This window comes from Pipistrellus hanaki (assembly GCF_964339955.1).
Source record: "Pipistrellus hanaki genome assembly, chromosome: 1".
Classification (NCBI taxonomy): domain Eukaryota; kingdom Metazoa; phylum Chordata; class Mammalia; order Chiroptera; family Vespertilionidae; genus Pipistrellus; species Pipistrellus hanaki.
In genome coordinates this window covers 205,374,167-205,389,321 of record NC_140503.1, presented here as the reverse complement: position 1 = coordinate 205,389,321, position 15,155 = coordinate 205,374,167, and the positions used below count along the sequence as shown (strand labels likewise).

Below are 15,155 nucleotides of genomic sequence, written 5' to 3'. Positions count from 1 at the left end.
TGAAACTATGTCAGTTTCTATACAATAAATGAGCTTCTTCATAGATGTTTCAAAAGGCTTTTTAAAAACAAATTCACTAACTTAATAGCTCCGATGGTTTTAAGATAATTCTTTTTATACCCAATACATAAACTAGAGAATCTAAAATAAAATCCTAATAATACATTAGACTGATGTCTTCAAAACAGCTTATCAAAACATTATTTATGAAGAGTTCTATCCTGTAACGTGTGTACTAAAATACAAAGTACTCATGAGATAGGTAATAGATAGCATCAACAACTCTAGAAACAGTATTGATCCACTTTGAATAATAATTACATGATATAATATAAAGTTAACTATATTAAAATGCTATTTGAAAGCTTTGTTCTTGAAAAATAACAGTTCCCCCAATTTATGGTAGTGAATTATAGTCAGAGCGTCTCTAACCTGGATAAAAAAAATCAGACAAATTTTAACAAGAAACTACTAGTAAATGCACTCTATATATTTTATATAGCATTTAATTTAGAATCTCTGGAAAAGAGAGAAAATTTATTTCATTACATTAATTTATGACAATTTATTTTATCATCTCAGAATTACTAGTTTCCTGAGATGCTTTCATGCAAATGTTAATGAACCTCTCAGAAATACTGTATTATATTGTTGTTTAATAAAACATGGTATATGCTTACAACATTCACAGAAATTGTAAAATATAAATAAGACATCATCAAAGAGAGAGAAAAAAAACACCTTCAAAATAGAAATCTTACATAACAAGTTCTAAAAAATATAACATTCTCTTCCTCCCAAGATATGAGGTGAATTAGAAGAGAATAGAGAAGTAGTACTAACCTCAAGTACTCTCAAAAAAAGAAATTTCTGAAATTTCTACAAATTTGCCCACAATGCCTACTAATTATAAGCAGGTATGTAATAGTATAAAACATACACTGTACAAAAGATGATTTGAGGGGATGTCATAGTATAAAACATACACTGTACAAAAGATGATTTGAGGGAATGTCATAGACCTTAATCTTGGACTTCTCAGCCTCCAGAACTGTAAGAAATAAGTGTTGTTTGTGTCACCTGGTCTCTCATTTGTTTATATACTGTAAAATGGTTAATTCTATATTTCATGAATTTCACATTATTAATTTTTATATAACACCATAATTTTATAACATTAACAAACTTTAAATAATTTAAGTATATCAAACAATTTTTAATGACTTTACATATGGTAAAATTAAAGATTCCAATGCATGAGTGTAATATTCCCCTAAGTTTTAAATAAATTAATTGAATTTGATATTATTTATGCTGAGATACATAAAATCTTCCTGTTCTCCACTAACTCTAGTTCATCTATAAAACATAAAAAGATTCTATTTGACACTCAGAATCAAATATCATAAGAAGCTTGACTAATCTAATTTTCTTTTTTTTTTAATCCAATATTTGTCCTTGAAGATAGATCTTAATGGAGCAAAGTGGGAAAAGATTTTTATTTTCAAATCCCATTTACCAACTATGTGAAACAAGGACTGCTGATTTGCACAAATCTCTGTTCAGCAATTTTTCTTTAGTTTAATATCCACTTTAAACATAATCAGTTTAGTTTAAAACAAAAAATTAAACAATAATAAAGGCAGAAACCAAAACTTGCGATGTACCTTTCAAGGGAAAAATAAGCATGCATAAAATATCAAGTCATATGGTCACAAGAGAAAATGTTAAGTGAGCAGGAAGGCTTTTCAGGAGACAAAGAACAATCTATATATATTTAAAAGCCTAAGTGACCATTTGACTGATCAACAGTTCAACCGGTTGTTATGACATGCACTGACCACCAGGGGGCAGACGCTCAGTGCAAAAGCTGCCCCCTGGTGGTCAGTGCGCTCCCACAGTGGGAGCACCACTCCGCTGACAGGCGCCAGATCCTGGGCTCAGGGCTGGTGAGCACAGCTGCAGTGGCACAAACCTCTCCCACACACTCCCACTGCACACCCCTCTCCTCCCAGCCCATCTGAACCATGATCGGGACTGGGACCAGCATCAGGACTGACTGGGCACAAGCCCACGGCCGCTTCTCAGTCACGGGCATACCAGTATCCCCCTAAGATGGCGTGCAGAGACCTCGGAGTGGCAGCAAGCCTACCCTGCGGCGGAGGCAGGCGGCAGGCACAGTGGGGCGGATGAGCAGCAGTGGCACGATGCCCAGCCCAGGCTTGGGCTCCTGCCCAGACGCCTGCCGCTTCGCACACTACTGCATCCCTCAGGGGATGTTGGACTGCCAGTTTCGGCCCAATCCCTGCAGGACAGGCTGAGGGACCCCACCCGTGCACAAATCTGCGCACCAGGCCCCTAGTGTAGATGAAAAGGCAAAGGAGAAAAAGTTCTAAGAACCCAATCAATGTATGAATCATAAAAAAGCAAAAGTAGGGCCTTTACACATGATCAGAACAGTATGAGCCTCATTTATGTTAAAAAAAAATAATTCAGAAAATCTCTTTTTCACCAAAAATTAAATAATGGTATTTAACAATCATCAAATTCATGAAGAAGAGTGCTTAACATTATCGGTTTTCATCTTCTAGATTCATTTCTTATAAGCAACGTAGTTTTACATAACCAAGTTCTGATTCTCCCATGAAAAACATCAAACTCCCCCCAATGCCCAAGACAATGTGAAAGAAACACACTAATTAAAAGTAAAAGAAAAAGAAAAAATTAATAGCATGTCCATAATTAACTTTTTAAAGTATACTACTACCATACACATTCCCTATTTGTACAATAATTTAAATTAAAAACATGTCTATATAAGCTCATTTGCCAAATAATTTTTGTTACATAATATGTACATTTTCTTCTGAAAAGACATCATTATCATGCTAAAATATTGTATGTACTTTATATAACTAGTCATACTTAGTTTTCTAATATATTAATATACCTATTAAATCTAGAGAACAATAAATATTTAGCAGACTAGTTCATAGCATAAAAATATAGACATACAAGTATGCTTTTTGTCCTTATAATTTAAATGAAATTAAATTTTCCCTTTCTATATTTTTCATTCATTCAGCTTATATATTTTGAAAGTTGTCACTATTATGAAGTCAGCTAATAAATATCAAAGTATCAATTATCACTACATTTATTCAACTGTTGATATAATATCTTATAATATAAGTAGCATATGAAAGCTATTAAGAGTCACAGCAGTTCCCTGATTCAAATCATTCCAAACAATTTGGGAAGGATGACACCAAAGGATCAGCACAAATATAAAGTTAGTCTCTTCACGTATCAGATAAAACTCGTGTCCAAAAAAAGTGTGTGTGTGTACCCAGTTAAGTGTGTTTGTGAAAAAAGTATTTTTAGTATCAGAATAATCACAGAATTCATGTCATACCTGGGCTCCGTAGATATATTTATCCAACATCTTGCCTCCTATTGTCTGCCCTCCTATATCCCAAACTTGAAGTGTAACATTCAAGTTTCCTAAAACATAAAAAAGGAAAATAAAAATAAGAATACAAAAAAGTTAAGTAACAATGTAACAACTGAATCCAGTTTCACAGAACATTAAATCACAATCATAAACTCTGAACCTAATTTGCCTTTTATTCTGCAGACTCATGTAGTCAAATATTTGGAAATGTAAAGTAACATTATCAAAAGAAATCATAGTAGAAATTTAGGCTTATATTTTTACCCCATTTCCATGGAACTACATTTATAATTACCTTCAAAACAAAAGAAAATAAAGAAAGCATTAATTCATAAATTTCTTAAGTCTTAAAAAAAAATTTCTTGAACAGAAAGTAGAACAATATATTATTTGTACCTGGGATAAGAAATATACTTTAAAAATAAAAATTGAATTTTACATACTAACCTACCCTATTGCATATAATGAATTTTACTGTTAAGTTCCATACTCTAAAGGTTCTAAAGCACACAGAATGGTAATAGACAACAAAATGAATCCGTAATTTCAACTTGAATAAATGTTTTAAATTTGAATGTCAACCTTTATGTGCAATAGTAAACATAATAAAAATTACGTTTTCAGATTTAACGTATAAAATACAAACACGATTAGCCTCTTCAGAAGTGAGGTAGGATACCTACCGCATGTATCACTAAATATTTGCATTTATACCTGTTCAAAGCATTTCCACTGAAACAAATTTTATGTGCCTCAAAGCCTTCATAAAATCAGCTTTATAATGCTTTTTCCATGCACAAACATTATAAAAATACAAAGCAATCTTTAAAATTTTGTTGTTCATTTTGTAAATTATTGATAAGCTACTCTCTGTAATCAATACAATTAACGACTAAAAAAGACCATGTTCAATATGCTTTTTAGTTTAACAGTTCAAACTATTTCTTCTAATAAAATTATGCAGTTTTCTCCAAAGGTAGACAAATCTCAGTATCTTCAAAATGAGTTTCCTCACGAAAAATGTATCTTTCTGAAAGATTTGCAAATCAGGAAAACTCAAAATAAAAACTTAGAAACTGAAAAAAATGGTCTCACCTCAAACACCAAAAAAAAGAAGAGAAAAGGACTATAAAATATATGAGTTTTAAACCAATGTAAAACATTAAAATCAGAAAATGTTAGTCAAACCATTCAGCCTTGCAACTGAAAGGAAAGCACCACACTGGACTAACCAGCCAGGTTTCGCCCTTACCCCTAAGTCTTGTTGGGTGCTGGGTATGCATTACAACCTTTCCATTATTTGGATGTAGGTCTGTTCCATCTGCCAACATGCAGAGGATTTACATGAGGAACTTCCATTAGCATTAATGAGAGCTACTGAAGTTTGTCACCCGTCATCTTTCCCACATACACTCACTTTTAACGTCCAGAGTAATGACAGAAATGTTTTTAAGCTCTATAAATACGAAAACAAAATGTCACAAACTAAGACTTGTCCAACAACTGTCCAAAAAATGTAATTTCTTAAAAATCTAAATCTTTCAAAATTCAAAGCTTAAATCATTCCCCTTATACTGCTGTCTCAAATTAAGCAGGTAGGGCTAGCCATCATTAGAATTATATCAAATAATTTCAGAAGCCCTTAGATAAACAGGCAGTACTCCATTCATTTTATTTGGAAAAATTCTTTACAATCAGTACCTAACAATATTAATATTTTTACAGTAGGATTTTGGGTAACACTTAATAAAATACATCTACTCCCATTTTTTTCAAGGACAGCAAAAACCTATCACTTAACTTCATGTGAAGATATACGAAGCCTTTTCCTTTAAGCTCTGATATTCAGGTCCTATCTGAATTAAGTTGAATACTTCAACTATAACTTTAGGAGTATGATCTTCATGACATGTTTTCAAATTCTGAGGACAATCACCTGAAGACTTTAAATCATTTATTCAGCTGTCTCCACCTAAGAGGTTTATATTATATTTATTTGTTGAGAGTATTTTTTAAATCTATACTTTTCCAAATAAGCACTCTTTTGTGGTTGGCTTGGGTTTTTTTTAATATACATATTCTAGTGCTTTAGAAATAAAACAGCTATGCATTACTGATAACCCATTAATATACAATGCTAGCAAAAAGACAAAGCGAAAAAGAAAACTACTACCATAACCTCAACAAATATTAACTTTTAGTTATTTCATATATGTAGAAATGTAATTTTAATCACATTTGAATTTGAGACTTATTAACACATAAAAATAAAAATGAAATCACATAAATATGGAATTCAAATCAACATCACTTTAGTTTTTGCACACACAGACGTGAAGTCTCCCAGTTTATTTTCAAAATAGCATACCTATGAAGCTATATAAATAACTAATATTTAAATAACTAATACTGCAAAATTTTTAAAAATCAAGAATCTAACATAATTTTCTAACTAATAAAAAACATTAAGAAAACTGCCAGCAATCTAATCCCAAATGCAAAATTGTACAAAATTCCTGCTCCTTTGTAAGCAGAGACATTTAACTAGAGAGAAAAATAAAATAAATGAGGTGACAAAATACAGGTAAGTTTCTTTTGGTATGAATCAAAGCCACAAAGAGGATTCAACAGTGACCTTATAAAAGTACACTTGGTGCCTTGGTTAACCTTACTTAAAGTGCTGCATAGTCAAGATGGAACTAAAAACACAAGTCTGCCCACTTCTTGTACTAAAGACTTAGAAATCCTTTTCACAGTAGAACGCTGTTTACTGGACTGTACCCACAAGCTTCCTGAAAGTATTTTGACTAAGGCTCTTAAGAAGCTCTATCAGCAGAATCTCTGACTAACAGATAGACTATTTTAAGCAGTAAAATCTGCACAGTGGTTGCATCCAGACTATACAGAATACCAGATCATGAAATACACTAAAATGGATGAGTATTTGCAAAGTAATGACCTTGAAAATGTACATGAAGAGAATGTGAATAGATGGACAGGCAGTGTTACACCACTAACAATCTGAATGGACATAAGGGTTACTGGAATACTAATAAATACTAGATTTGATTACTATGTTCTTTACTATAAATCCCATAATGCTATCTGCAATGTTTTAGCAAATTATATAAACATTGATCATACTACAATTAACAGTTACAATGAATTAAAATTAAAGTAATGTATATTAAGAATATACTATGACTTTGTATATTTCTTAATTTACCTATTAATTATAAATCAAGATACATTAAAACTATTTTTTCCTACTGAAATTTCTACCATAATTTTAAGTCCATAAATACCATAAAACCAATTGCTTTTTCCAAAAAAGAAAGAAAGAAAGAAATTTCTGGAACTCTGTCCATCAAAATAAAACTGAATCAGAAAAATTAAAATATACATTCACTGATTATATATTTCCTAACATCATTTTTTAACCTAAGTAGCTTCTAACTCTAAAATATTCAAAAATACCAAATATTTTTGCAAAGTAATCAAAATTTAAAAATTGGTTAGCATTGTGCAATAGATCAGAAATCATCACATCCATCAAATATATAAAATGTTCAAAATTAGTCTTAAAATGTTTTTAATGTTTGAATAGGTACTTGCTCCTTTATTTAAACCTCTGAACTAAAAAACTGGAAATATTAAACAATATTAAGATACAGAAAGATGGTGCTTTTGCTGATTAGCACCAAAAGAACATAGTCAATAACTAAGCACATACCCGGATTCCCTGAGTATGAATGGCACTTCTGAAAAACCTGCTGTAAAAGTACGTTGTCAGCATGCATATTATGTGATAGTGCATGTATTCTGCTAGTGACTGCTGTAAATATTGTGAATGTAGCAAAAACCTACCCATAAGAATGAGAATGATGAAAATAAGATGAGATTCTTGGTTTTGAATACATTAAAATACAAGTGAAACTAAATATGCATGTTTCTCAGTTAAACTTCTTGTTGAAAAATAACTGCCTAACAGAATATTAGAATTCCTTTCTCATACTAAGTCTTCTAATTTCTTTTTCTAAATACAGACCACCACAAAAATATAAGAACCTATTACTAGTAAGATTTGCAGAATATCCTCAATTACCAAGTTTTCATTAGCTGTTCCAGAACTCTCAGGGAGAGCTATCTGAGAGATGGGGTGTTTGAGAGATTAAAATATTTTCATAATATTAGATTTTATTAAACCCTTTCCACTATCACTGATATCCTAGCATAAGATTCTAACACTACACTTGCAACGGTTTTTATTCAAATGGGTTTCCTCAGAGAGGAGAGGGATACACTAGTTTATAAGGCTAATCAAGATAAACTGTTTTTAATAAAATACTTTAAATATATAATTTAACCATCATAGTGAATGGACAGAAAATTTTAAAGCCCCAATTGTTCAGTAACTAACTTAAAACAGAAACCACTCTTTTTTTGTTATTATTTCCCTGTATTTCCCACAAAATGTGCTGCAACTGGCATCTAAATAGTTTCTTTGCATGGTGAACTGAAACATCTTGAATGCTCAAACTGTATTTTTATGAGTGCCTAGGGACCCTAAATTTTAGTGGTCTATTAAATGCCAGCAATTTCATGCTGCCTTGCATAAAACAGCATTCACATATTAGAGCACAGAAGTTCCATAGCTACATTATACTTCTGGTCCAACTTTCTCTCAAACAAAAAACTGAAGCAGAGGCTAATCAAAATAATATTTTTTTAAAATAATCCTTTCCAGTCTTTTCCATTTACTTTATACAGTATCTGTTGATAATAGCATAGCATTTGATTTTTTTTTAATGTTTTAGAATTTTATAAGCAACTATTGTTTATCCTTAAAAAATCTGTAGTGGTCAAAAATAGTAGAAGAGTAGAGAAGTATTCATATATAAACTCTATTCTCACACCATGGACAATGTCTTCATGGTAGATGCTGAGGAAAATTAATCTCCCTAAGATAAACTGACTGATTACACATATTTTCATGTAGAAGCAGCCCCAAAATTTATTTTACACATTTCTACCTATATCTCTTATTATAAAATATGCACAATTTTCTATGTTAAACTTTTAATCTCTTACCTGGCAATGTTATCCTTCTCAAAAAGAAATCCAGTCCTATAGTTTGTTTGTACTGTTTCCCAAAAGTTTCTTGAGCAAAACATGTAGCTAAGGAGGTCTAAAAAATTAATGTACATAATATCAAAATTAATGTCTTTGTTTTAGAAATTTAACATCACATCATTACCAAATCTTATGAAGTAATATTAATATTCACATTCCCATCAATCCAACAACTTTAAGCTGTTCTAATCAGTATCAAGAGGAAGAGGAACTTAACACTCCACCAGGTAAACTTCACTTGCCAACCGCTGTGAGTGGAGACAACAAACTGCTAGATCTCTTTAAATCTGGATCCCCACGCTCCTTTCCCTAGCTGGAAATTAGAATTTGAAATGTATCGAGAGAGAAAACTAACGCATCATGATAAAAGATCTGAATTTTATATATCCATATATATCAGTTCAATTCAAATTTCAGGGAACTCTTGAGTTTCATTCTGAGTTTAAATAATTCGAGTAGTTTGTGCCCTCAGCCAATAATAAAAAATGATTAAGGAGGGAAAAGACTGTTTATATAATTTCTTTTCTTCTCCCCTTCCCCACAAAAAAAAAGTATCATTAAATATCTAATTTGTCTCTATATTAAAGCTGTTAAATAAAAATAATTCTATAGAATAACTCTGGTAATATATAGCCTTTAAATAAAAAAGTTGATAGTTTTAAATTAATATTAAGCAAGTAAAGACAAGTATTTTCCACCCATGAACCTTAAAAGCCATAAGAATAGTATAACCAGAACAAACATATACAGTATCTACATTTATTTTAAAAGTTGCGTTCAAGATTCTAAGGCTTTATCATTTCTTATCAAAGCAAAAGAATAATTAATCATCTTGGTAACAAATGAAATAAGTCAACTTACAAGCTTCTTAAACATCTTAAATGCACTATTTATTTGTAAACTTTCCCTGATAGAAGAGAAAGACAGCGTCATGAAGATTTTATGCACTTCAAGACTCCCAAAGTTAAGGAAAAATAACACTTTAGTTTTAAGAGTTAAAATTAGATGTCAACTCCTAAATATTTAAAATTAAGATAAAATTTCCTAGATAACACATTATAATTATGACATAAGTACAGCAGTGCAAAAGAAATCCTAATCAATTTTAATTTCTTTAAGCAAAACAACCTAAAATTCCTTTTGACACAACATATTTTTCACAGAAATGGCAACTTGCATGCCTAACTCCAATTCCTTTATAGTAGTAAAATACCCAGCATTTGTAATGAATTTCAAAGACACTTGGTCAAATGTTTACTGAGCACTACGAGAAAGATCTTCTGCTAGACAATGAGAAATAAACTCACTACACCAAAATGAAATTTTATTTGGCTCCCCTGAAGCATATAACAATACCATTAAAACTGAGAAATCAGAATTAAAAAGGTAAAGTGCTCCTTTTTAAACCCTTTGTTCACTTAAGACTTATCTATGTTATTGAACTTGTTTAATTCAGAACACAAGTCATCTGTGAAGAAGCTCAAGAGTCCCAGAGAAAAATAACTAGCACCACTCCTGCTACAGATATTTCAAAATACTTAATACATGGATGGTTGAAATAGTATTTTAAGTCAAAGAATAAGTCAGAGCATATGTAACATCAGTATAATGTCTTTTAAGGTAATTTTTCACTTTAAGATTCTCAAAGTTCAGTATTTTTACACTAATTAATATTCAGAACAATTCTAAGGTGGTTTTCTTGGAGACATCTACCCTCATACTTTTGAGGCAAAGTTAGGGTTTCAAGTGAAATGAAGTATAATCTATCAAGAGTACTGGTCATTGGGCACACAAAATATTAGAATGGATTCTTATTTCATCCCCGGACACCTTATTATAATCACTATAAAATTAAACAGGACAACCAAATCAATGGGAGGCACTTCCTCTTCAATTATATAATCTCTGTACTATTTTTCAGATCCAATGATTTCTCACACATCATTGTATAAATATCAGTCTTAAACAATTATAAAGTGAGCAACCATCTACCATATCTGAAATATTTCATCTCCTTCTGTGGGGCTTTTGTTTTATGGTTTGGTGAACATTTTGCCAACAATTTTAACCACACCACACTTACTAATACTGAAAAGACATCATAAGGAATGCTTTGCCTTAAAAAGTCTTTAAAAATATGCAATGAAATCAAAAGTATGAATCAAAACAGGAAAGAGGTAGAAACATGTGTTACTAGGAGGAGGAGCTAAATTTCTCTTGGAGAGACTGTTGATGGTGATCTCAATCTATTGCTTCTCTCAGTAGGTATCAAAATGCCCTGAGTTAGTTCTAACTCAGAACTAGCAGATAAACTCTTGCTAGAAAAAATGGCCAGGAGTTAAAGCAGGATACAAATTAGAATGAAAGAGGGGCTGAGTTCATCAAAGAAAAGGAAGTAGAATGGCAATGTTGGTAGCTGCCAACAAATTGAGAACTGAATAGAATAAGAAGAAAAAAACTTGATACATGAATAATGATAAAAGGTTAGGTTTCTGATGCTTGTATCTGAAAACTTTGGACCAAAAAAATTCTTACGGTTTAAAAATAGATGACTCAAGATGTTGAAAACTAAGTCAAAACACCATAATGAATATCACTGTTATCCTCTGAAACAGAATGATAGTCCTTCCACAATACAGAAGGGAGAAAATATGCTTTGTTCTACACAGAATTTTAGACAGAGATGAAAAACCATAATTATTCAAGTTAAATTAACAAGGAGAGAAATACACGTATGACAGGCTAAATGAAAAAAGTTAAATACAGAATTATGAGCAAATTTCAACTGAGTAATACACCTATGATAATAAATACTGGGAGAAATAAACAAAAGTTTAAAGAATTATGATAGAATGTAGCATAATGGGCAATTTTTGTCTTTTTACAAGTGTATTAGTGTTATAGGTTGCCATTACTATTTTAAACAGGAAATACATGATTTGACTGTAAAAATATAAGAAATGAAAAATCACAAAGCTTTCAAAAGAATATGAAGAATGAGAAAACTAAAATGTAACCTAGATTTTTATTGAATAACGGTATTAGAAGCAAGGCTAATTGGTTTCAATGCATACAATCAAAAAGTTATTTGAAGTGTACAAAACATCCCCATAATACTTTTATAACGAAAAGAGGTCCCAAGTTCTTCTCTACCCCCAAAATGCTTATGGGTTGTTAGTACAGCCTATTTAGCTGTTTTTCCTCAGCGAGAAAAATCAGTAACAAAATACAGAAGGCAAGAAAGAAATTAACAGAATTCTCCCAATTCTGCACATGAATGACACCTTTCCGGAGGGCCCCAGGAACCCACATCTCAGGACCAAAGACACGGAAACCAGGCTCGAAACCATGCGGGGGGGGGGGGGGGGGAGTGGGGGGGGCTGTGAGGACAAAACTCGGGAGCTGGTACTAAGACCTGAAGGCTCTGGCTGGGGAGAGGGAGGGGAGAAGAAAGGAGACCCACTGGAGCGGGATTCCCAGAAAGTGTTGGCGCCTGGGGCGGAAGCGACAGGTGTGATGGCACCCGGCAGAGACCCTCCGTTTCATTTGGGGAAAGGGGGGGTCTGGGGGAGGGGGGAGGGGTCACAGATCCCTCTGAGATCCTACGGACCGAGCTCTCCAAAGGGCGATGCTTTGTTCCGTTTCAGCAGCTCCGCAGCGATGGGTTAAAAAGCGCGGCCTGGCCTCGGACATCAGTCTGTCTGTCTGTCTGTCCGGGGACTGTCCGCCGAATATTCCCACGCACTCGCTCCCATTCATTCAACCAACCCTCCCGGGAGGCTACACTTCCGGGCGAGGACCCCCTGGGCCACGCTACCCGTCCTACCCTCAGCACCCAGCCCCCAAGAGGAGCTCCCAGCACCCAGCCCCTAAGACGGGTGTTTGTGGGAGGGATGCCTGAGCGGACAGGTGCCGTCCCGGAAACGGAGGAGCAGGCGTGATGCTGCGAGACAGCAGCTAACGGTCTCCTGGGTGCACGCTGCGTGCTGGGAGCTGCGTGAGGCTTCTCGCGTGGAGTGTGCACTTGCACGCTGCAGGCTTGGGGGCGACCCCTGTGCATACACCACACACACACACACCCCTTACAGAGGAAGCACGACCAGGTGAGCAATGGGCCCTCCGAGGACCTGACCAGTCGGTGATTGATTCTGGGGGATCAGTGATTCGTGGGAGCCCCCAGGGAAGTGGAGGCATCAGATACGGGAGGGGGGATAGGGGAGGTCGGGAAGGGGTGTAGGGGGAGGAGGGACAGCGACCCTGAACTAAGGAAGGAGATGCGCCGCCCTGGCAGGTCCTCGCCCATCATCACAGAGGCCGGGCGGCTTCCCGCGGAGGCGATGCCGGGGTCCTGGAGGGCAGCGGGCGTTGGCGCCGCCTCGGGGAGCTGGGAAGCGGCCTTTGTAAATAGACATCCTTCAGGGGAGGAGGGAGAGCTCTCGCCAGCCATTCCCCAGCGCCAGCTTCGCGCCCGGCCCCAGGCCGCAACCGGGCGGGCCCGGGCCCGAGGCCCCGGGGCGGGCGGCGGGGAGGAGCTGGGGTCCCGGGGCCGCGCCAGGGGCCTCCAGGCTCGGACAGCGAGCCCGCCCAGGACTGACCTTCCCGGAGGTGCCGTCCCCCAGCACGACGATTTTCACTTGCCGGTCCTGGCTCTCCTCCTCAGAGTCCGACATGCTGTCCCGGGCACCAGGACTGCCTCCCCCCACTCCCCGAGGTCCAGGAAGGAAGGGCAGGAAAGGGGTCCGGGCGCGGGGAAAGGAGGAAGGGCGGCTGTGGGAGCAGAACCCCCTGGCCCGGGCGCCTGAGCCACCACCACCGCAAAAAACCGCGCAAATCACTCGCCGGGCGCCATCTTGCCCGCCCTGCCGCCCCCCACCCGCCTCGGCGCGGCCACGCCCCCTTCGCGCGACGTCGGACGCGCCCCCCCTGCGTCGGCTCCAACCTGCGCCTTCCGAGCCCCCGGCCGGGACGGCCCATTCGCGGGCCTGGAAGGGGGGAGACGCTCGGGGGGAGCAGGCCAGACGCGGCGCTGCCCACGCAGGGACAGTACAGTGGAGGGGAGTGTGTCACTCACACTAGGCAGGAAAATGAAAGCTAAGTAGCTCGCTTATGTTCTGTCAAATTCTCTTGTATCCACCAGCCCCGGAGATTAATGGACCCCTAAGGATAATGGTTTGGCCCGAAGGAGGAGTGACGCCTGGGCTGCGCGCTGTGGTTGCCATGGAAGCCAGGCGGAGGGGCGGAGCCTGTCTCCGGGCGCCCTGGACGCGGGTTGTCCAGGGGAGCGCGCGGGAGCGAGGCCCTGGAGCTGGAACAACAGAATCGGATGGTTCATTGATCAGTCCCAAAACTTAAAGCAGCAGTTGTCAAAGCATAGGCCGGGGAACCCTGGAGGAGAGGGGGCAGATAAAATCAAACCTATTTTCATAATAATATACTTTTTTTTTTTTTTGCCTTTTTCATGTTCATTCTCTCGCAGGTATACAGAGTTTCCAGAGGATATAGGAGGCACATGACATCACTCTGACAGCTAAGGGAACCTGTGCTAATTATTCTGTTTCAAACATTTCTTAGTATTAATAGCAAGGCAGCAGTGATAGCTAACCTTAAATAGACAAACACCCTTTGGGATTCACATGTAATCCTTAAGAGTGTCAGGGGCCCTGAGCCCAACATTTGGGGAACTGCTCTCCAATAGACTAGATTAAAAAAAAAAAAATCACAAAATTTTTTTAAATAAAATTCACAATAATAATTCTGGCCTACTATGTTTGTCTCGTTGTTCATTATTTAACATGTACACTCCTCATGGGAACCCCAAAAAGAATAGGTAGAATTATCCCATTGTATAGATGAAGAAGCTTAAGTCACAATAAGCTGAGCTCAGAGGCAATGCCCTTCATAGAATGAGAATGGAATGGGAAAGCAGTACAGCGTAAGCAGTGCCCAGCCTGGAGGCTGCCCTGGGATTCTGATCACAGACCTGCACTTACTGGAGCCACAGTTTCCTTATTTATAAAAGAGAGGCATGGTGCTACCTCCTTAACAGGGTTGAGAATTAAATGTAAAATCAATGTAAAGTCACACAGCACAAAGCCTGGCACATAGTAAGCACTCAGTATTAACCATTGTGATGACCACCCTCCTCATCTGTCCTGTGATAAAATGCCTCTTCTGCCTAGGTTACCTCTTCCTCTGTAGGATAGGGCTGGTCCACAATAACAGCTACCTAGTTAATATTTCCAGTCTTCCTCTATTTCTAACCACGAACTTTCTACATCACAATGTGTGTTCATGAGAATTAGAAGAAAAAATGCATGTGAAAGGGCTTTGCAAAATGCTTGGTAAATGTTAGTTTTAGGAATCTGTATCTAATAAGGATAGATGTAGCCCCTTTTTGTCCATCAGGGGAGTTAATGTGACAGAAACTTGCCTTTCCACTCTTCCTTAATGAAAATGGTTGTGTGGCCCAGTACTGACCAATGAGCTGGAAGAGTGTGGAGCTCGGCTACAGAGTTTGGGCAGGTTTAAGCCTTGGACTGATGAGAGGGCACAGTCCTCTCGTGGCCAC

The 15,155-nt window shown here is 36.9% G+C and overlaps 1 protein-coding gene across 5 annotated transcripts in view; it reads right to left on the bottom strand.

The window, feature by feature from the left end:
* RAB28 (RAB28, member RAS oncogene family) overlaps nt 1-13,489 on the bottom strand; it is a 64,041-nt gene extending 50,552 nt beyond the window's left edge. For 4 of the 5 annotated variants that reach the window (XM_084895552.1, XM_084895551.1, XM_084895554.1 and 1 more), the window contains exons 1-3: nt 13,183-13,489; nt 8,546-8,642; nt 3,416-3,504 (exon numbers count right to left, since the gene is read on the bottom strand). In XM_084895552.1, coding sequence (XP_084751678.1) covers nt 3,416-3,504; nt 8,546-8,642; nt 13,183-13,257 — 261 coding nt within the window. In that variant the 5' untranslated portion in view covers nt 13,258-13,489. The remainder of the gene's footprint in view (nt 1-3,415; nt 3,505-8,545; nt 8,643-13,182) is intronic. The other variant, XM_084895555.1, reaches the window with a different exon arrangement.
* Nucleotides 13,490-15,155: the final 1,666 nt, after the last annotated feature.